At 40.7% G+C, this 23,616-nt stretch overlaps 1 protein-coding gene across 6 annotated transcripts in view; it reads left to right on the top strand.

Moving 5' to 3' along the window:
• Nucleotides 1-23,616, top strand: part of INVS (inversin) — a 259,001-nt gene that overhangs the window by 199,754 nt on the left and 35,631 nt on the right. For all 6 annotated transcript variants that reach the window (XM_037798544.1, XM_037798545.1, XM_037798546.1 and 3 more), the window contains 2 exons: nt 4,215-4,427; nt 14,438-14,670. In XM_037798544.1, the coding sequence (XP_037654472.1) occupies nt 4,215-4,427; nt 14,438-14,670 (446 nt within the window). The remainder of the gene's footprint in view (nt 1-4,214; nt 4,428-14,437; nt 14,671-23,616) is intronic.

The raw sequence follows: 23,616 nt of genomic DNA, 5'->3' as shown, positions 1-23,616 counted from the left end.
TTCACCAACTACTTCAGGCCTTTAGTCAATAACCATCTGACAGCCACACAGTATGGGGATGTTTCTAAATTGAATTTGGGATGAAGAAGGATTCCATAAGAAAATTACAATGTTGTCAGTTTCTTAAATACTAGATACAGACTTCACTCTTAAAACCCTGCTAGATTTTTGGATTGTGTCTCCTTGAATCCAAAATTGATGAAAATCCTGATTTGAATAAACCAACTGTAAAACAGACATTTTGGAGAAAATTAGAGAAATCTGAATACGGAGTGGGCATTAGATTTTGCTAAGGAATTCCTGTTAATTTTGTTAGTACAATAGTGACACTGTGGTTCTGTCCATATTATTTATAAATGAATATTGAAGTGCAAAGAGATAAAATGAGTTCTGGGATTTGCTTTAAAATACTTTAGCAGAAATTAAAAGGAGACAGTTGGATGACGCAAATGTAGCAAAAATTGTGCTAATTGTTAAATTTGGGTGATGAGTATATAAAGGTTTATTATGCTGTGCTCTTTACTTTTGTTTGTGTTTGAAATTTATCATCGCAAAAATATAATTTTTATCATGAAAATATTTAAAATGCAATTCTCAATCCAGAAGTGACCTGAAGATCTACTTCTTCTCTCCTTCCTTTCACTTTTACAGATGAAAAAACAAGCTCACAGAAGTTAAGAGAATGCTCAGGGTCACACAGGTCTCCTGACTCCCAGTTCAGTGTTCTCTATGGTGTATTATGCTGTATGTTATTTCCTTTTGTCATATTTGTAAGTGAAGGCACAGATTGGGCCTTAGATTTCATAAACCAGATTTTAATGATCCTGCTTGTATATACTATGTGAAAGATACTACCTGTTAATAATTATTTTTAAAAATCAAGCTTACTAAATACATACATTGTTTGGACACCAATTTAGAAGCAGTTTCCATTCAATAGGAAACTTCTATTCAATAATTAGTAGATGTCTTGTGGAAGGATTTCTGATGTGGGAGTCATGTGGTTTTAGTTCTAGTCTCACTAATCTAGATAACAGTTATCTGCAGATAACTAGCCAAGTCACTTAACCTTTCTGTGCCTATTTATTCATTTCTAAAATGAAGGTGGTGAACTAAATTATCTCTAGAATTCAATTTTGCCTCTACCCTTTTGTGTTTCTATATGCTAATTTTTTCCACTGGGTGAAGTACGCTCATGAAAGGCACTTCAGAATATATATTTAAATATGTTCTTCTGAATTTACAAAATGCTAGTTACTTACAATGTGTTAAAGTTTATATAGGCATCCCTTCTGTCCCTGGACAGTAGTGGCAAATCAAACTGGCCTAAACTGGGGACTCCTTAATTTCAACATCTGGGGCTTCCTCCCAACTCAGAAACTGTCATCCAGTTTCCTTACTAAAGTGACCAAACCACTCTTGGCTTATTCTGAAAACCTCTTCCTTTTTTCTCTTACTGTGACTTTTAGGTAAATTTTAAGGAGAAGTGATTTCTTTAAATAATTGTCGGGTGATTTGCTGTGTCTAATCATGCAGCTACATAATCATAATTTTTCCCACCTCATAGTTCAGCTGATGATTTCCTCCTGACACTCTGAGTGCACAGGATTAGCGCCAGTCACTCCGTGAGGAATTGGCCTCAGTGGCAGTCACGGGGTCATGAACGGTAGTTTGGGTCCCGTGGAAATGCCATTTATCATGAGCAAGTGCAGTAGCATCGCCGTGCACAGTCCATGTCCTGTCCTATCAACAGTAGCTCCTGTTCATTAACTGCGTCCTCCGTACCGGGCACAGTGCTGTCCCCTTCCCATTTATTTCATTTTCTCCTCATGCCAATCTGGAAGCATCTCATTTTACAGAGTAGGACAGCTGAGGCTTAGAAACATCAAGTTAGTTGTTCAAGAAGTGACAATCATTGTTACCATTTCTGGATGATATTTGGGGTGATTTTTACTCCCATTTTTGTACTTTCTGCATTGTTTCAATGCTTAAAATATGGATCATTTTTACAGAGTAATCATTTTTTTTTAAAAAAGGAAAGCTTATATGCCAAGATATTAACAGTGATTAATTCTGAGGGTGGGACTATAGATGATTGTCATTTTCTTCCATGTATTTATCAATTTTTTTTCATATTTCCAAAAACAAAAAGATATTAAAGAAAGGAATTTGCCTAAAATTGCACATCTAGAAAGTAGCCAATTTGAGATTCAATTATAGGACTGTAAGACTATAATGCCCATCCTTTTGAAATAACATATTTATCAAAAAGATACTGTACACACATTGCACAAAATTCAAAAGGCATAAAAGGGCCTTCAATGAAAACTAAATACTCCTTCTACCCTCCCTCTGGGACAACCACTTTCCTCCCCAGAGGCATCACTGTTGGCAGTTTCTTGGGAAACTGACCTTAGTTTTCCAGGGCTGCTGTGAGAAAGTGCCACGTACTAGTTGGATTAAACAACAGAAATGTACGGTCTCACAGTTCGGGAGACCAGAAGGCATGAGGCGTCAGTGGGCTGCGCTCCCTCGGAAGAAGCGGGTCTGCCCCACGCCCCTCCCTGCTTTCTGGCAGCAGCCGCCGGCCACGGTGCTTCTTGGCTTGTAGCTGGACTGGACCCCCGCCTCGGTCACACGGCCGTCTCCCTGTCCGTCTCTGTCTCACTCTGTCCAAGTGTCCCCTGCTTACAAGGACAACAGTCATATTGGATTAAGGGCCCACCCTATTCCAGTTGTTAAGTGACATTTTCAGAGATCCTTTTTACAAATAAGTTCACATTCACAGTGCTGGTGATTAGGACTTGAACATATCTTTTTGTGTATTTGTGGAAATACAGCACTTGTAGAGAGATATTTTTACATAGGTAAGCATATAGACATATATTCTTTTTAATACAAATGGAGCATGCCATAATACTGTTCTGTTTCTTGCTTTTTTCTTTTTCTTCATTTAACAATACCTCCTGGAGATTTTCCTTGTTTGTTCATATACAGCAGTAATGGCTGCATTATCAAGATTATATGGATGACCTGTGCTTTTTCAAGCAGTCCTCTGCTGATGGACACTGAAGTTGTTTCCATTCTTTGACTGTAACAAACTGTGCTTCTGTGAATATCTTTGTACATAAAGCATGTCATACATGAGAGCATATCTGTAGGATAAATGCTTATAAGTGAAATGGCTAAGTCAAAGGGATATGCAAGAATAATTTTGATAGATATTGCCAGATTGTTCTCCCTAAAGGTTAAAGCAGTATCCCCACTCCCCAGCCATTCCCTCCATCCTTGCCAGCACCGTGTGCGATTAGACTTTCTGAACTTTGCTTATCTGGTAATCAGTGAAAAGAGCTTTCTCATGTTAGTCTTAATTTTCATTTCTCTTAAATGAGCAAGGTTGAGCATACTTTTATATGTGTAGGAACCATTAGTATTTCTTTTGCTGGAAATGTTTTAGTGTTTTTAGTGTTTTTTGTCCTGCAAAATTTTGTTATTTTGATGTTGTCGTATTTATCAATCTTCTTTTACAGTTTCTGAGTTTTGCATCATTTTTTTAAAAGGACTTCTCACTTCAGTATTTTTATTTAGTCACCAATGGTTTCTTCGAGTACTTTCATGGTTTCTTGTTTTGTATTTAGTTCATTTATCCATCCAGAATCTATTTTGGTATAAATTTTGATATAAGAATCTCTTTTTTTCCAGGTGGCTACCCAGTTGTCCCAACACGATTTATTTAATAATCTCTTTTCTGCTTTGATTTAGGGGGCCATCTTTTTCATATACTAAATTTCTCCATTTGGAGGTATCTTTTCTATTTCATGAGCATTAACCATTAGGAATCATGGGCTCAAACTTATGAATCTCACAGAATAATATTTGCAATACTTTTCAAATACTTTTCCCAGATAGGAGCTGGGAATTCTTTGGCACATGGGGAAGAAAGACAGTAAATCATGTTCCCACAGCCCCCAACTAGTGAGCCAGCGAACAAAACTCGCAACTGACAGTCAGCGGCCCCGAGCCCCCCACCCCTGCGGTTCTCACCCTCAGGGTTTCTCGAGAACAAAGCAACAGCCCTGGAGTAGAGCGGGAGGCTTTTCCTGGGGAATGTCCCACACCTCACGATGAGGTTTCCTCTTGCTCCGTGGTAACATGGCTATTTGCACAGCGCCTGAATCACTGTCCAGCCCTTGTTAAAACAATCTTCCCGCCAGGTACACGCCCCTGGATTACGCCCTGCTGGGCGAGCGGCACGAGGTCATCCAGTTCCTGCTGGAGCGCGGGGCCCTGTCCATCGCCGCCATCCAGGACATCGCCGCCTCCAAGATCCAGGCCGTCTACAAGGGGTACAAGGTCCGGAAGGCTTTCCGCGACCGGAAGAACCTCCTCATGAAGCACGAGCAGCTGAGGAAAGATGCCGCCGCCAAGTGAGTCTGAGGTTTGGCGAGTTGTCCTCAGACCCGCGGGCCTGCGGGCGCGGTGGGGGGTGGGGGGGTCGCTGAGTTACTTTTCATCTCTGTGCCGGGCACTCTCCCCTCTGCTCCCCACTTCACCTGCGGAAGGAGCAAGGCCGTCGCCGGAGCGGGTGGCCGGCCCTCTGGGCTCGTCCCTGATGTCCCGCCCAGGGACAGACCACTGCCGCCTGCACCCTGGCAGGGGCGTCTGGGAGGAGGTGCTACCTGGAGCAAGCTGGAAAGAGCTAGCTGGCTGCTTGCCTGGCCTGACTTTCTAGAAGAAACATCCGCCAGTTCTTAGCCTGCATTCACTAGCCGTTTAACCTAAGTCTACTTTTGATTCGATTAAAGCAACCAGTTTGTATAAATGACTTTCCCCCCCCCAACCCACTCCTTAAGAAATCTGTACTAAATGAAGTAATTTGTTCAAGAAATATTGATTGAATGCTTACTATGCATACAAGCCTCTTGGCAAGAGCCTGGGGTGGGTGGGGGTGGTGACTAAAAGCAAAGCCCCTGCCAAAGGGACCTCACACTTGAGCCAGCTGTGATACAAAATGTGCAAAATAGCAGTTTGTGCCTACTTCACATTGTGATTATTTCACCATATATGATTGCTTTTTAAATTATGCTTTGGTTGGCCTTTTTCTTCCTATGTGTATTGGCTAGGAGTGTTTTAAACGGCAGGAGAGGATTTGATTAGCAAGTACAGAAACCAAAACTGCTGCTGATGAAGATGTGGGTAACAGGCAGATTCTTCAAGGATCACTTCCTGGCCATATCTTGAATGCTTCCAGATCTCAAATCCTTCCAACCCTTGAACCCTTCTGCATCTTGTCACAAGGGGGAAGCTTAAGTGTAATAAATAACCATTAAAAATAATAATAAATGGCAGGATAAGTTGTTTGAGTGAGAAGTTAACTGCCACAACAGACTGGCATGCTAATCCTAATGCCAGCCTTCAATAAGCAAGACTGACAGAAACACATAATTTTCTGTGACTCTAAGCTACCAAAGTAGGTGGCACCATCCTCGGAAATATTATCTTGCCCTCTTCTTAATGAGGCTCTCTCACTTTTGCCGAAGATTCCAATGCTAACCTAAAGCCTCTGCAGGCCTCTTTTTCCTGCCTCCTTAAAGAGTCCTCCACATGTGAGCAAACACTGCAGGTAGGAACCCACACGATAAATTATCCTGACTTGCAAGTCAATGTTCTTGGCAAGGGATGGAATATTGTATTTCCTTCTATCAAGATTTCCATAGACTACATCTTACCATGTGAGGACCTGTTTCAGATTTGAAGTCCGAGCTACCTGAATATGAGATGGCCTCCACAAAGGCAGTGCGACTGACTGTAGGCCCCAACGTGGAGCGTCTCTATCCAAACACATTCCACTTGGTTGTTGGAGAACAGTGTCCTGGAGTCTTCCTTTTCTCGAAACTCGCTTTCCAGAGGGATAGAAGGGTTCTGGTGGAGGGGAAAGACCTGGGTTCCAGCCAGCCTCTGATACTTCCTTGTGATGGCTTCAACACATACTTCTCTCTTGGCCTCAGTTTCTTCATCTGTGAAACATGACAAGTTGGACCAGTTGGTTTCTAAGCAGGACCACTCCGATTCTGTGGGAGCCCCACACATCTTCATTCATGAGTGAGCTGCAGCTGCTTCTTCCTTTCCTTTGCCTGTGGTTTGCCCAGAGGCCAAAAGTTAGACTAGAACACTACTGAGTCTGTTGAGCTAGGAACTAAGAATCTATTTATCGGAGGATTTCCCATCTCCCATAGAGAGGAAGGGATTTACAGTATTGACATGCTTAAATAGCATAGTGATTTACAATATTTTTTTCCCTAATATGGGCTTTTCTGACTCCTAGCCCAAGAGCTTTGAGACAACAAGAGGGTTTTGGGAACATCTCGTCCAACCCTCTTTATTCATTATTATCCCAGTTAGTTTCACTGTTGTGAAAGATGAGTCCCCCTGCTCTGTTCTTAGTTTCTGATGTTCATGATGAAAAATCCTTTTAAATGGGAGCTATGCTTACTTGTGATGATATTTGAAACTGCCAAAGCTGAAAATTTTTAATCTCCCTTACTTTTTCTCAGTTACAGTCTTTTTATTAAACATCATTATTTGAAGTAAACAAATTAGCTTATTTCTTACAGTCTAACCATCACTTCCTACAGCCATTATAGGGAAGATCCCTGAGAGAAATATTTCAGTGGAGGAGAAATGGATTTAATTTATTCTAATTTTATTTCTCAAAAATTATTTCTGTTTCTTCAAATCTGAGTCAGTGTTGTATGTTGCTTTCGGGTTTTGCTTGAAGGGAGGAAAAGCCGAATGTCTAACTCCACCCCTGCTGCAGCCCTGACTGAGGTGGCCCAGGCACATCACGTTACCTCAGCGTACCTTTCCCCATGGACCATGGCAGGATGGCAGAAGTCACCTTCCCCCAAAGTGAGGCTGTGAAAGGACCTTATTAAACTGAAAGTAAAGTGACTCTAATTTACAGATGGAGAAATTGGGAGAGGCAATTCTAAGACAAGTATTTTAGAAAATACTATTTCAGAAATACCTGTAGTCCATTTAAAAGCACTTTATAACTCATGCAGGCCTATCTATGTTGTTGCCAAAATGAACATTACTATAATTTAACTGCCACAGCATACCGTTGATTGCACATTGAAATAAACCATGTTTATGTTGATCACCCTGCTTCCTGGAACTTCCTTTTTGCCACATTTTTATTTCATTCTCTGATCTCGGGTCTCCTCCTAACTCTCTGATTCTTTCTCCTCACATCTTTTTTAATTATGCCTCCTCCACACCGAGGTCACCCCAAGGGCTAACTCCTTAGACTTGTATTTGTGGTATTATTTATTTCCATTGAAAATATATCTGTTCTTAAAAAAAAAATTATTTCAGCTTTTTGTTTCCACCTCTCTCAGCCTCCATTTCCCATCAGTAAATGAAAAGGAGGTTTCTTAATCCAGGGTGGGCCATGGGGCTCCATGAATGCCCGAACCTGTGTGCAGTGTTTTTGTGTCATGACACATGTGCATTTGTGGGGAGAGGATCCATAGATTGTTATCACATTCTCAAAGGGGGTTCGTGAGTCAAAAAAGGATAAAAATCATTGGGTTAAATAATCACCAAGATCCTTTCCAGCTTCTGACATTCTATGAGTCAAAGGTCCTAAAACACATGACATTTTCTCCTTCCCTTGAGAGGAAGTCAAAGACCAAATATTACCATGTCTGTTATACAATGACAGTGAAGAGATAGAATCTGACAGGCCTCTCGATACCAGGCAACAGCGACCGAAAAGGTTAGAGCTAACCCTTTTCTGCCTTGTGAAGTAGTCAGTTTCCTCTCACAGGAAATGTTCCAGCAGAAGTTGAATCATCATCTTGCCAGTATATTACATAAGGAATTTTAAAAATTATGTGAGGGGCCAATCTCTAAGATCCCTCTGAGTCTACGATGCTAGAAGAGCTAGGTTGTGTGTCTTTACTCATGCTGTTCCCTCTGCCTGGAATAACCTCTTCCCACTCCTCTCCTCTGTCACTTTGACGTTCTCCACTACTAGCCTTTCTCTCTCCCGGTTTAATTAGTCACAGCCTCCCGCATCCCCCCAGAGCCCTGTTAGCACTTACTCCCCATCTGCTGGAGTAGAAGGGTCCGGTTCCTCCACTAGATCATCAGTTCCTTGGCAGCAGGGATGGTGTGTTTTATAGCTGTATCTCCAGTGCCTACAGAGCTTGGTATGTATTAAGCATTCAATAAATAAGTGTTCAATAACTGCCCCTAGAATGGGTCTAAGACCTTACATAAGTCACTTATCACTCTGGACCTTAGTTTCCCCATCCGTTAAACGGAAGGGTTGGGCCAGATACCCTGTTAGGTCCTTCAGTTCTAAAACTATGACTCTCTGTAAGTGTGCCATGTAACTTGTTTGTCTTACGGCAGCAAAAACAAGTACATACCATTTATCCTCACAGTGCACACTGGCACTTATGTTTCGGTGCATTTGTTATTCTAATGCCCTGCATATTGATTGTGAGCAGCTTCTCCCTCAGCTGTATCAAACCACTTGACAGGTTCATGACCATTCTGTGTTCTGCTTTAAAAAAAAAAAACACAAGCACAAATTGGCTCTCCATTGCATACACTTGAACGTGAAACCATGATTCTGTACACGTCTTAGACTCAAGCAGCTTAAGAATATTATCCCTGTCAAATTCAGGCAATATTGGAAAGAGTAAAGATTGACTATTTTAATGAGTTAGAAAAATAAATCTTGAAGGACTTACCTCCATCTTCCCTCACAAGGTATTATAGTTGTCAATTTATAAAAAGGTTTTATACATTACTTCTCTTTATTTAAAAACATTTTGCTGCTTGTAGAATATGTGAAACATAGGGTGAGTTTCTGTTTTCCTGCTATGAAAATGAGAACGCTGATATTCAGAGAAAGAAGGTGAGCAACGTAACTGGCCAGTGGCCCTGTCAGGAGAACGCTTGGGTCTCCCAATGTCCAGTCCTTGCTCTTTCCAACAAACCAGACTACCTACCCCTTTCCAAGAATGCCCCAAACACACAGAACACACACACACGTAAGCAAACAAGTCATACCTCTGTTTCTCTGAGGAACTTGATTTACATGGGGCACATGACTTGGTCACTTAGGGGACCATATAATTACGGTGGACGTAATTTTCCCTTTTAGTAATTGACTCTCTGTGGTTTGGCTATCATCTTTTTCAACCTCAGGTGAATGCCCTATTTCTTGCTTGAAAAAGATAAGGAGGTCTAGACAGATCCATATTGTAACCCCACAAAGTAGATAGGGCAACTGTCATTAATCTCATTTCAGAGTTGGGGAAAGTGACGTGCAGAAGTTAACTTCCCTGAAGTCCCACAGCTAGTAAGAGAAGGTGATGGCACAGGAATCTGCCTCCAGGCCGGGTGTCCTACCATTTCTTGGTTCGGGGGAAGCATCCCACCAGCCAAGCCCATGCTAGAAACTGTCTCCGGATGATAGCACTCATCTGATAAGCCAGCACAGAGACAGCCCTGGCTACATTTTTCTGGTTTCATACCCATAAGCCTAACCAGTGGTGGCACAACCAGGCCCCACAGTCAGCTTTTCTCCTGACTCAGTGCTGGTTCAGTTGAGCTGTTGGTTGATGCCAGTGATTGCTAAGAGAGTGGTTGCAAACCAGCGTCATCAATTCTGCAATGTAGTTTAATACACCTCTTCCTGTTGCTCAGAACTAACACAGCAGAGCACATCAATATCCTCCTAAATCCTCAAGAAAGTTAAGAAAATTGGTTGGCCACAGTTGTGTGCTGGGATGGTGAACAAGAATGGTGGCACTGAGGCAAACCCTGGTTCAGTTCATACGACAGCAGGAAAAACTAAACTAGCCAGACCTCCCTCTTTTGTGAACATCATCTTAATCACAGCCCTCAAACCTCTCTGAGGTCCTGTGTTCTTGGCAAGGGGAACTTAAATACTCGGGATGGGAAAGAACCTGCCTATTTCTGCAGAGTCTGATAGAATTAATTTCTTCTTATCAAAACTGGGCAAGTACAGCTCTGTGGTTTGCAATACTTAGAAGCCATACAGTGAGTAGGAAAAAACATCAGTCCAGGCCTCAGACTCTCCAGATCCGGAGCTGGTACGTCTGTGTCTGACTGATGTCCCCTAAGGTGACAGAACCAAATTGAGAAAAAGTGGGACTATTTTAGACACTGAGATTCTGCAATGTTAATAAAAATCCTGCTAAAGTGTTGCTTGTTGGGTCATGGACAGATTTATGGTATTTTTCTTTCTTTCTTATTTTTCATATCAGCTAGAATACCATTGGTTCTTTTTCTTTTATTTGGTTCCTAAACTTTACAAGCAAAATAGACCGAGTTTATAACATAGCCTGCCATGAAGATTAAAGATCTTCAACATAATAAATTAGTTGGAGGGAGAAAAAAAAAGCCTGTCATGACAGTTGAGTCTACGAGTGTAGGACTAAAAGCTACATTGAGAGCTAGTTTAATGTTTTTGTTGGTTATTTTGATGTGACATTGAGTTTCTTCAGATGACCCAAATCATTTTTTAAATGATGGAAGAAGAAGTGAAATTTTAAAAATGACTCCATCACTGGGATGAATTTTAGAATTTTACAGGAAGAGGGAAACAGCTGAGTTCTTTCTCAGCTCTGTCTAGAGTTTACCAGGTAACCTTGGGTTATTTGTCTCTGTGCTTCAGTTTCCTTATCTATGAAATAAGGGGTCAGCCTCAGTAATCTGAGGTTCCTTCAGACTCTTTGATAAAAATCAGCAATGGGTTCTGGGCCCTTTTCCCCAGAAAGAGACATGCCTGTGGGAATGGGGGTTCATTTTCACCTCTTGGGAGCCACATCCAGTTTGTGTGTGTGTGCGTGTGGTGTTAAGATAGCAATATAGATTAAATAGGTTGCAGGTTCTGCATAATCTCTAGTACACCCCTTTGCTCCCACTCATCACTACTTTTACATTGTGAACTCCCAGCTCTGGAGAACTTCACAATGGTGGGCCACGTGCCACTTGGAAGAGTTCTTGGAAATGTGAAATGCCTTGATTCTTTTTAAAAAAAAATCATTATTTTAATTCTATTTCTAAATTAAGGGCCTAATTTTAGATTCAGGTGATTACATTCCTTCTCTCAAAGCTGCTTACTTAATTCTATCAAAAACAAACAAACAAAAAACGCTCCTGCTCCCCCCACAACCCTCCCATCCAAAGAACTCATCAGAAGGCAAAACTTCCTTGCTTTCTTGACATCCTGATCACTCTAAAAGGCTGGGTCCCTGCTTATCACGTGGCTGCCTTTGTCGGAGGCCAGACAGAGCTTCAGTGGCACAGGTTTGCCCAGGGGCTGACTACACACAAGAGTTGGTTTCCTAAAAGAAAGGGAAGCAAATATTCTAGTAACAAAAATAACAAGTCTAATTTATTATTAAAGGCAGTGATATCATTGTGGATGCCAAGCTGGACAATCATATGTGTGCTTATGTCTTAAAGAGTCAGTGTCACGCTCCGAAAGCAGCTCTGTTCATCAGTGCCAGTAAAAAGGGCAGCATTCCCCCTGCCTGCTGGGAGTGAGGCTGCTGGATCACTGAGCAACTTAGACACCCAGATCCTGCCATTTTTTTCTGAAAAGCAGTCTTCTCCCAGACGGGTCACCCTGAAATGGTGCCTGCTCGCATCCACAGGAATCGCAGGCAGGGATGATGGCAGGCTGTCCGGCTGGCCTGCTGACAGTGTCAGCAGTTAGCAAAGCATGTAGGAAACCCAGAGTCACATGAGAACCCTGGCGCTGTGCAGAAGACAGCACATCCATCTGGGCACTTTCTCCAGATGGGACCCAGTGGAAAACGATTAGATAAGCAGACCCTGACCCCAGCTCAGGGGCTTCACCACCCAGGAAGAAAGACCTTCAGAAGAGGAATTTAACAAGTTGACAAGGCTTTCAATCAAGGTATAACCAGATATCTGTCGGCTGAGGCTCTTCCCTGTGCCTTGAGATCTAAATAGGCTTTGCTTCAAATCCCACAGCCTGTGGAAGTCTGAACTCTAGGACTTGTAGAGATCTTAGGGTCTGCCTCAGCTCTCGATTCCATGGTCTAGTATCTGAGCCCTGCAACCTGTCAGTCCTGGTTCTTGCAAAACGTTGCTTACAAAAACGATTTATGAGTATGGTAGGCACAAAAGTTGGTGTCATTGAGGAGAATCACATTGCACATCACAGGTACATAGTGTTAACAATCCATGTTGGACTTTGCTAGTCTCTTAAGCCTTGTTGCACCAGGTGTGGTCAGAGAACCAGCAGCATCTGTGCAGCCCGGGTGCTTGTTAGAGATGCAGAACTTGTCCCACTCTAGACTTGCCACATCAGGCTCTATAGTTTAACAAGATCCCGGGTGACCCAAGAGTTCCCTGGACGTGAGAACGTGGCTCTAGGTTCCCCCACCCCACCCCACCCTGGGCTTCATGGGAGGTTCTCCTTGCCCTGGCCCCTCCTCTGTGCCGTGTCCAGCCTCACAGCTTCTCTTTTTTCCCCCTCCTTTCTCCCTGCTTTGTTCTTTCCCTCCCTCCCTGTCAGGAGCTACAAAACAAACTCTTCTCCATGTCTCGTGCAGAGTGGTCTCTTTTCTGGAGCCTTGGTGCAGCTCACCTAGGCTCTCAAGAGCTCACCTTCTGCCCACCCTCACTGTGCCCCCAAACTTATTAAAGTATTTGCTTAAACATGATAGCAGCTATTACAATAAAAGAACTCTCTCCATCTCATTCTAAAGATAAATCTCTAGTTTTGTAAAGACAGCTCGTTTACAAACAGATCCCTAAGCCGGGTCCAGATGACAGGCCGTGGCCTATCGGACCCGGGGCAGCAAGTCTCCAGCAGGAAAGCGGCTCCCGGGGGTCTGTTGCTGGTTACTGGCAGAGGCAGGGCCGAGTTCCTGCACTTCCTGGCGGGGGTTCTCTCCCCCACACCCCTGATCATCCCACGACAAACCGAGCCTTTAAGTGGCCGCCAGATTCTCTTTCTGAGCCGTAACTGGATCACCTGGGCAGGCATATAGTGCGCTCCTGCTGTGTAGAGTGTCTAAGAAAAAGTTACCCTGGATGATGTTAAATAGGCAAGGATGACTTTATTCCAGGACAACTAGAGGAAGAGAAATTAGAGCTCAACTTCATTCAAAGGACAGCAGGTGTTTCGGGCCTGGGGAGGGCCAGTGGAGAGCACTTGGAGGATGTCAGTGGGGTGGCCATGTGGTTTACTGAGTTTGCAATTAGGGCCCCTTGGTTTGGAATGTTTTCTTTTGCTGGAATCAGGCCACCTTGAGCTTGTAAGGGTTGGGAGAGAAGAGGGAGATCAGAAGCTGCCTGGTTAGGAGCCTCCCGGGCACCTGGATAGCTTCCGGGCTGGGGTGAGAGGGAGGCCAGGGGCCCGGATTCAGGGAGAAGCCTGCCGAAGATTTAGTCAGTCTGAAGGGACGTGAAAGCCTCTTGGTCAATGACACTGTTCAAAGATCAGAGGAAGCCTAGCATCCCATCCCACCCATCTGCCTGGCAAACTCCAGTATCAACAGCTGGGACCCTCCTCTTGCTTCCTCCAGATAACGCTCATCACTGCCTCCCCTGTGCCAGGACACTGTCGTAACATTTCTCCCGTTGTGTGTGAGGTCTTTGTCTTCCTAGCTGTCCCCCTCTGGGTGGAGGTTTCCAGAGGGAGAGCCGGAACCCTGCAGCCTCGTTTCTGTATCCTCAGTGCCCAGTGCAGGAGAAGCTCAGAAAATGTTCATTTTCCTCCTCCTTTCTCTCTCAGAGATCCCTGCAAATTAACAGCATCCGTCGCGCAAACCTGCCTGGACTTGGCACCCTCGTCCCCGAACTCCTCAGCCTTTCTGGACCTGGGTGATCTTTCTAGGCTGCCTTTGACCCGTCTGCCTCACCTGCCGCTCATGTTGCTATCACACATCTGGCCAGCCCTCTTCTGTTGCTTCTCAAGGGTTCCAGCTTAGCTACCAGCTACTTGTGTACGACTTTTAAAAAATCATTGTACCTCCTGGGCCTCAGCTGTAAAATGAGTGGGGTTTGAGCTCTCAATTGGCAGTACTGCAGCTCACAGGTGTGAGCGGGCACAGCGTCCTGGGCACGTGCTGTGTCTCAGAAGACTTCCGGGGGCATCCGGCACGTGTCTCAGCAGAGCACAGGTGGATCTTGGAAAGTCTTTCCAGCTCTGTCATCTTTTGAGCTATAAGGCCTGCTTAAAAAGGGATGGCTTGTATTTTATCTGGAAAAAAAGGACCACTGCTGGAATACGGGCATTTCCAAACTCCTGTAATGTGGCAGCATCTCTAAAAATTTAAATCTCACACAGGAACACTTGAGCAGATGAATGTCTTTTGATATTCTCCCTCTTCCTCCTTGGCTTTGCTTCCAGGAAGCGGGAGGAAGAAAGCAAGCGAAAAGAGGCGAAACAGCAGAAGGGAAGGCTGAGCCCTGGTTCCTGCAGGCCCCAGGCCCCTCCCTGCCTGCCCGGGCAACGGCCCCCCATCAGCAGCAGCACCCCAGGCCCAGAGTGCAGAGAGGGCAGAGGGTCTCCAGGCAGGACCCCCCAGGAGGAGCAGCACACTTCCTCAGACTTGAAGAGAACGGACCCCAGAAAGCCAATGGGTAGGTGCTTTCCCTTTGTTCTCTGATGTCAAAGCATGGACGGTGGGGTCTTTAGGTGGGTGTATCGAGACTATTTACATTTCAGGTAATTATAACTATGTTAGCACTTAGTCTGCTGTTTTATTGTTTGTCTTCTATTTGTTTCTCTTTTCTTGCCTTCCTACGTGTTACTTGAGCATTTTTTAGAATTCCAACTTGATTTATAGTGTGTTTCAGCGGATCTCTGTATGTGGTTTTCCTAGTGGTCGCTCTGGTATTACAGAATTCACGTGTGACTTACAACAGGCTGTTGGTATCGACATTTTACCCTCACGTGAAGCGTGGAAACCACACTTCCATTTAGGTCCCTTTATTGTCCCCACTTTTATGTATCACTGACTTGGATATCAGATGGTATTATCATTTTTTTTTCAATATAAAATATATATAAAACTCATGAGGATGAGGGTAGTCTATTGTATATATTCACAGCTCTGCTTTTCTATTGTTTGTTCTTCCTTCCTAGTGCTCCAAGTTTCCTTCTTTTATCATTTCCTTTATGTCTGAAAAACTTCCTTTGGTCAGTCTTTAATGGGAGGTCTTCTGGCAACACTTTTTTTTGTTTTATTTGTCTGAGAATGTTTTTATTTCCCTTTCATTCCTGAAGGATAGTGAAGCCAAATACAGAATTAACAGTTGGCCTTTCTTTTCTTTCCACACTTGAAAAATACTGTGCCACTTCTTCTGGCCTCCAGGGTCTCAGATGAGAAATTCACTGTCATTCCAATTGATGGTCCTTTATAAGTAATGTATCATTTCTCTCTGCCTGCTTTCCAGATTTTTTATCTTTAGTTTTCAAAAGTTTAATTATGTGTTTTGGGCATGGACTCTTTGAGTTTATCCTATTTGGAATTCACTTAGTGTGATGGGGGATTCTCCAAGTCTACCCCCACATTCATTGGTTCACTAGGAAGACTCACAGGGCTCGGTGTATAATTGTACTCATGGTTGTGATTTATTACAGTAAAAGGATACAAAGAAAAATCAGCAAAAGGACAGGTACACCGGGCAGAATTCGGAGGAAACGAGGCAGAAGCTTGCAGGAGTCCTCTCCCAGTAGAGCCACATGGGACGCACATAATTCCTACAACAGCTAATTGTGACAACATGTTCACAACCTGTTGTCTACCAGAAAAGCCTGAACCTGGGACTCCAGACTCCCCAAAGCAAAACAGGTGTTCAGCCTAAACCATAACGTTTGCACAACAATTTCGGCACAGAGAGCCACTCTTACCACTCTTACCACTCTTACTTGTGGGAACCCTCCTGAAATCCAAGTTCCCAGACACCAGCCAAGGGCTAAACTTGCCAGCAGGGCTTTCAGAGGATAGCAGGCCCACTGTGTTAACTTTTTTCTGTTTGTTTAGCTTGTTGAATCTGTATGTTAGTATCTTTCACCAAATTTTGGAAGTTTTCAGCCATTATTCCTTCAAATACTCTTTAAGCCCCATTCTTCTCATCTTTTTCTGAGACTCCCATGAAGCTGATGTTGGATTTTTTGTTATTGTCTCACGGATCCCTGAGGCTCTGTTATCCCTCCCCCTCTCCCCCAGTTAGTTTTCTCTCTGTTCGGATTGGGTGAGTTGTATTGTTTTGTCCTCAAATTTGCTGATTCTACCCTCTGTCTTCTCCACTTATTGTTGAGCCCATCCAGCAAGATTTTTACTCCTGTTATTGTATTTTCATTCCATAATTTCCATTTGGTTCTTTCTTATAACTTCTATTTCTTTTTGCTGAGAATTTTCTCTTTTTTCTTTCATTTGCTTCAAGAGAATTTGTAATTTATTGTTGAAGCTTTTTTTCCCCTGAATGATGGCTGCTTTAACATCCTTGTCAGATAATCCCATCTGATTCATCTCAGTGTTGGCAGCAGCTGATTTTCCTTTCTCACTGAATTTGTAGATTTTTTGGTTCTTGGTATGACAAGTAATTTCCTATTAAATCCTGGACTTTTTTCCTATTCTGTTAGGAGACTCTGGGACCTATTTAAATCTTTTATTTTGGTAGACCTGTTTTAGTAAACCTGTTAAAGTCTGGTACCTGGATCTGGGTCTACTTTTGTGCGATGCCAATGGCAATTTAATTTTCAGAACATTTGTGGTGTGATTTTGTTCTGTTTGGTTTATCTGAAGCCACTGGGGTTCCCGTTGGTGCTTACTGGTGCTGCCTGAGAGGGCAGAAGGAGATCCCAGACCAGCTACCAGGTGTCTCCCAGTGAGGGAGGCTGTGGTGGGGTCTCCTTGAGGATGCCGTCTGCTGCCCCTCTGACCTCTCTAGACTGGACCAGAGCCCTCTGTGGCTCTGATAACATCATGCTTCTCTCCTGTGACACTTGTCACTGGTATAATTTTAGATGTATTTGTGTGTATATGTGTATGTGTGTGTATTTAAGTTGTCTGTTTCTCCCACTAAACTAAAAGCTTCGTGAAGGCAGGGACAATGTCTGGCTTTTCCTCATCTCTTTATATCCCTAGTGGCCGGGATGATTTCTTGCAGGAATAAATGTTTGTCACATGATTCAGTCAATTAATATAGGGAAAGTATTGCTGAGCCTAAGAGTAGCTATCACATTTCTGGTATCCTTTTCATATTTTAATTTGTGCCCTAACCTTGGTTTAGCAAATGCAAAATGAGTAATTTTTAATTTTTAAGTAAAGATGATACCTGATCATTATAGAAAACCTAGAAAATTTAAAGGAGAGAATAAAAATCATCTGAGAGTGAAATTTGGTTACCACTCAAAAACAGCTACATCCCTTATGTTGCTGTTTTATATAATGAAGTAATAAGTATGGGTTAATGCTCTAAATTTTGGAGTTTGGAGGTCTTCAAGAAGAGCTTCTTTTTATTTTTAATTAATTACTATTCCTGTGAATATTCTATTTTTTCTCCAATTGTTTGTAATATATTCTCTTTGTCTTTTGTGTTTTAGTGTTTCACCAAAATGTGTCTAGATGTAGAGTTTTATTTAATCCTTTTTGGGAGACATTATGCTTCTTCAAGGGAAACATTCATGTCTTTCATCAATTTGGAAAGTTTATCAACTTTTTTAATATTGCCTCACCACCACTAATTCTATTCTTTCCTCTGGAACTCCTTGTGAGATATATGTTAAAACCTTTTGTTCCATTCACCATATCTTAATTTCTTTTTTATATTTTCTGTCTCTTTATCTCTTTCTGCCACATTTGGGGTGATTTCTTTAGATTCATCTTCTGATCTGCTATATTTTTAATTACAAATTGTGTGAAGGATAACATACAGCAGAATGCACAAAACAAAAATGTATAGCTCAATAAATTATCAGAAATCAAATTCCAGGTGGAACCAGTGTAGAAAGTTGCTGGTGCCTGAATGTACCCTCTTCCTCCTGCCAGTTGTTACCACCTGACTTCCCCCAAGTAACCACTCTGCTGACTTCTCATACTCGTGTTTAGTCTTATGTGTTTTTGAACTGTCTATAAATGGACACCAAACATTATAATGTATATAACGCATTATATGTTATTATATGTAGTATATGCTATTTTGTCTCTGACTTTTTTCAACATAATATGTGAGAGATTCACACCTGTTTCTGGATGGACTATAGTTGGTTCATTGCCTTGCTGTAGAGTACTCCATTATATGGCTATACCACAATCGAGAAAATCCAGGCTACTATTGATGAGCACCTGAGGTGTTTGTTGCTTGTGACTGTTGTGAACAATGCTACTGTGAACATTCTCCTACATGTCTCTTGTACGTGTGCACACATTGCAGTTGGGGATACTTAAAAGTGAAATACGTGAAATTGTTTTCCAGAATGGCTGTAGCAGTACACCCTTGTTTGCTCCCCATCCTTACTAACACTTGGTATTTCACTCTTATTTAATTTTAGCCATTCTAATGGGTAATAGTATTTAATTGCAATTTTAGTTTTCATTTGTTTGACTAAAGCATCTTTTTATAAGTTTATTGACCTTTTAAATCTCCTCTTGTATGAAGAGTTCAAGTCTCTTGTCCACTTTTCTATTCTGTTTCTCTTTCTTTTCCTTATTTATTTGTAGGGGTTCAGTCTATATTCTACACATGAGTCACTAATTGGTTATATTGTGTTGCAAAAATCTCTCTGTAGAATGCCTTTTCACTCTGTTAATCGTGATTTTTGATGAATAGATCTTAATTTTCATGTGGCCAAATTTATTAACCTTGTATGGGTTGTGCTTTTTGTGTCTTGTTTAAAAATATTTTCCTATATTATCTAATAGTTTTAATGTCTAATGCCTTTTATGTTTTGATCTTCAATCCACCTGCAATTGATTTCTATATACTGATAAGGTAAGGGTAAAATTTAGCTTCTGCCAATATGGATCTCCAGTTGACCGAGCACCATTTATTCAAAATCCCATCGTTTTCCACTGTACTACAGCCACCTTTGTCATAAATCAAGTGCCCACCTATGTTCTATTTCAGGACTCTCTGTTCATTTCTGGAGATCTGTTTGTCTATTCTTGAACCAATCCTACCCTGCCTTTATTACTGTAGCTTTTATACCAAGACTCAATGTCTGAAAAATATTTTCATTTATTCCCACTTTGTTCTTTTTTCAACAATACCTTAGCTATTCTCAACCCTTTATATTTTTGTATGCATTTTAGATTTAGCTTGTCAGTTCACACACACACACAGAGTAGGATTTTGATTGGAACCGAATCTATAAATCAACACAGGAATTATTGACATCTTGACAATATTAAGCCTTCCAATCCATGAGCATGTTATATCCCTTCATTTAGGTTTTTTTTTAATTTCATACAATGATTTAGAGTTTTCTGAATGGAGGCCTTATAAATCTTTTGTTACATTCATTCATAGATATTTGCTTATGCTGCTGAAATACTGTTTTTTGAAATTTCATTTTCTATTGTTGATTGTTAGAAATTGAATTGATTTTTGCATGTTGAACTGATATCCAGTAATTGTGCTAAATTCCATTGATTTTAATGTTCATCTATAGATAGAATGTCTACCTGCATGATCCTATCATCTACAAAATCTGCATGATCATATCATCTGCAAATTAATGAAAGCTTTATGTCTTCCTTTTTAATCCTTATTCTTCTTTTCTTGCCTTATTTCAGCTGCTAGAGCATTGGATATGATGTTAAATAGAAGTGCTGATAGCAGTCATCCTTGCCTTGTTCCTCCCTCAAGTGAAAATATGTCAAATTTTTTCTATTACATATCATTTCCTTTTTTTCTTTGTAGATATAGTATCATATTTAGAACATTCCCTAAATGTCCAAATTTTAGTTTGCTTAGAGTTTTTATTATGAATGGATATTGAATTTTAGCAAACAAATTTTCTGCATGTATTGAATTTGTCCCATGGCTTTTTTCTTTTATTCTGTCATTGTGGTGCATTATACTGATTTTCCAAATGTTAAACCATTCTTGCATTCCTAGAATAAACTTAATTTGGCCATAATTGTTTATTTATTTTTTACGTATTGCTGGGAACAACATGTTGACGTTGTTTAAGCCTTTTGCCCTATGCTTATGAATGAGTGGACTGTAACCTTCCTACCTGAGATGTCCTTCCCAGGTTTTGGTATCTAAATTATCCTAGCCTCGTGAAGCAATCTGCTTCGTGGAGTGTTTCCCCATTTTTTTTTCCCCTGGAAGAGTTAGTGTAAGACTGATATTGTTTCTGCTTGTAGGTTTGGTAGATTTTATTGGTAAAGCCATCTGAGCCTGGAGGTTTCTTTGTGGAAAAAATGTAATTACAGATTCAACCTTTTTATAGCTATAGGAATATTCATATTTTTTGTTTCTTCTATCAATTTTAGTTGTCATTTTATTTTCTAGGAATCTGTCCATTCAATCTAAATTGGTAAGTGGCTTAGCTCAATTATTCATAATATCCCTTATGATCTTTTTAACATTTCCTAATAGTCATTTGTGATTTATCTTTTTTTGTTTTTTCAGTCTTGACTGGGGTTACTGTCTTTTTAAAAGCACCAACTTTTGACTTTATTGATCCTCTCTATTGTATGCTTTTTTCTGGTTTCACTGAGTTCTAGTCATTTTCTTTCTTCTACTCTTATTAAGTTTAATTTTTCTAATATTTGGATGCTTGTTAGTTCATTAGTTTTCATTTTTTCCTTCCCTAATATAAGCATTTAGATTTTAGATTTCCCTCTAAATATGGCTAGATTGTATCCCACAAATTTTTATATTTTGTATCTTCATTATCATCCATTCCAAAACAGTTTTTTAAATTTTTATTGTGACTTGTTCTTTAACCTATGGGTGAGATAGAGGTCTATTGTTTAATTTCCAAACATTTAGGGACTTTCCAGTTTTTTATTTGTCATTGATTTATAGCTTAATTATACCAGGATCAGAGAGCAAACCATATGATTTCAATACTTTGAAATTTGTTGAGACTTACTTTGTGACCCAGAAATGGTCAGTTTTAATAAATGTCCCATGTGAAAATAATATGTATTCTTTCCTTTTGGGGAGCGATGTTCTATATGTATCAGGTCAAGTTTATTTGATATCTTATTCAAATTGTCTATATTCTTACTGATTCTCTGTCCACTAGTATCAATTACTGAAAGGGATATGTAATATCTTTCACTAAGGTTTTCATTGTAGTTCCATCAATTTTTTTTTAGTGTTTTTTTTTTTGAAATAAATTCAAAGTCATATGAACAGTTGCAAAAACAATACTAGCCCCATACACAGAATTCCAACATACCCTGAACCCCCCTCCCCCAGTAGCTCAATCCACCAACTTTAACTTGCTATCACATTGCTATTTCTTTCCCTCCCTCCCTATCATCCATCATCTATTGCTCTGTCGTCTGAACGTATGAGAGTTAGCTGCACACATCCTTGAGCATTCACTATAATTCACGTACACACTTCCCATGAACAAGAACATTCTTTCATGCAATCCCATTAAGCGCAGCTAAGAAGTACAATAGATTCAACAATGATAAAAAGCTTACATTCTATATTTCCTTTTCCTTATGTCTCAACTGTGTCCCTTTGAGCCACCTGTCCTCTATCCTCCTGTCCCATCCAAGTTCATCCTTAGTATTCAATTGTCATCTAGTTAGACTGACTTTTTTTTATTTTTCAGTTGTGGAAACATATATACAGCCTAAATCTCCCCATTCCACTCCCTCCCTAGCCTTCCATTAGTGGGATTAATCACGTTTAGAATGTTGTAATGCTCTTTCCCACCATCCATTACTAGAAATTTCCCTTCACCTCAAACAGCAACCCTACACTCATTTCTTAACTCCCTGTTGCCCCTTCCCCCATTTCTCTTAACCCAAACTCTACTTCTCATCTCTATGGTTATATTCTCTGATAATTTCTTTGTGTTTACTGTGGGGCTTAAAATTAACCTCTTAAATCCATATCAATCTTGTTTTTCTTTGATACCACCTTCACTTCAATAGGACACATAAACTATGTTCCTATACTCCTTCATTCCCCCACCTTTATATAGTTGTCTAAAATTACATATTTTACATTGAGTTCAAAACCACTGATTTGTCCTTAGAGTTTGTGTATTTTATATCATGTAGGAAGTAACTAGTGGAATTAGAGTTAAAAAATTATTGACTTCTATTTGTATTTCATTGTGGTTGGAGAATGTGCTTTGAGTATATTCAATGTTTTGTTTTGTTTTTTATTTCTTGAGGCTTGTTTTATGACCCAGCTTATGGTCCCTTCTCGAGAAAGATCTGTGATCACTAGAGAAAAGTGAGTGTCCTGGTGATTTGGGATGTAAGGTACTATATATGTCTGTTAAAATTCTCTATATCTCTTTCTCCTTTCCCTGTCTCTCCTCCAGCAGGGCTCCCCTCGGAATCTGAAGTAGGGCAGGTCTTTCATCGGCAAAGTCTCTCAGCATTTGTTTGTCTGTGAAAAATTTAAGCTCTCCCTCAAATTTGAAGGAGAGTTTTGCTGGATAAAGTATTCTTGGTTGGAAATTTTTCTCTCTCAGAGTTTTAAATATGTCATACCACTGCCTTCTAGCCTCCATGGTAGCTGCTGAATAGTCACAACTTAGTCTTATGTTGTTTCCTTTACATGTGGTGAATTGCTTTTCTCTTGCTGCTTTCAGAACTTGCTCCTTCTCTTCAGTATTTGACAGTCTGATCAGAATATGTCTTGGAGTGGGTTTATTTGGATTTATTCTATTTGGAGTTCACTGGGCATTTATGCTTTGTGTATTTATATTGTGTAGAAGGTTGGGGAAGTTTTCCCCAACAATTTCTTTGAATACTCTTTCTACACCTTTACCCTTCTCTTCCCCTTCTGGGACACCAATGAGTCTTAAGTTTGGACGTTTTATTTTATTTATCGTATCCCTGAGATCGATTTCAATTTTTTTTATTTTTTTCTCCATTCTTTCTTTTGTTCTTTCATTTTCTGTTCTGTGGGCTTCTAGGACACTAAGATGTTGTTCGGCTTCCTCTAGTCTTGTATTGTGAATATCCAGAGTCTTTTTAATTTGGCCAACAGTTTCTTTTATTTCCATAAGATCATCTATTTTTTTATTTACTCTTGCAATGTCTTCTTTATGCTCTTCTAGGGTCTTCTTTATGTAGCTTATATCCTGGGCCATGGTCTTCTTGATGTCCTTTAAATCCTTTGCCATGTTTTCGTTCCTCAATTGTAGATCTTTGATTAACTTTGTGAGGTATACTGTATCTTCCGATATTTTGGTTTGTGTGTTTGGAGTTGGATTCTCCGTATCTTCTGGTTTTATCGTATGCATTAAGATTTTCTGTTGTTTTTGGCCTCTTGGCATTTGTTTTGCTTGATAGGGCTCTTTCAAGTTGTAAAGAAAAAGGGATATCGATCTAATTTTTCAGGAGCACAGTTTGGTGACGTACA

This window comes from Choloepus didactylus, chromosome 10 (assembly GCF_015220235.1).
Source record: "Choloepus didactylus isolate mChoDid1 chromosome 10, mChoDid1.pri, whole genome shotgun sequence".
NCBI classification, from domain to species: domain Eukaryota; kingdom Metazoa; phylum Chordata; class Mammalia; order Pilosa; family Megalonychidae; genus Choloepus; species Choloepus didactylus.
Note: the sequence above shows the minus strand (reverse complement) of the source record. Positions and strands in the feature narration are given on the sequence as shown.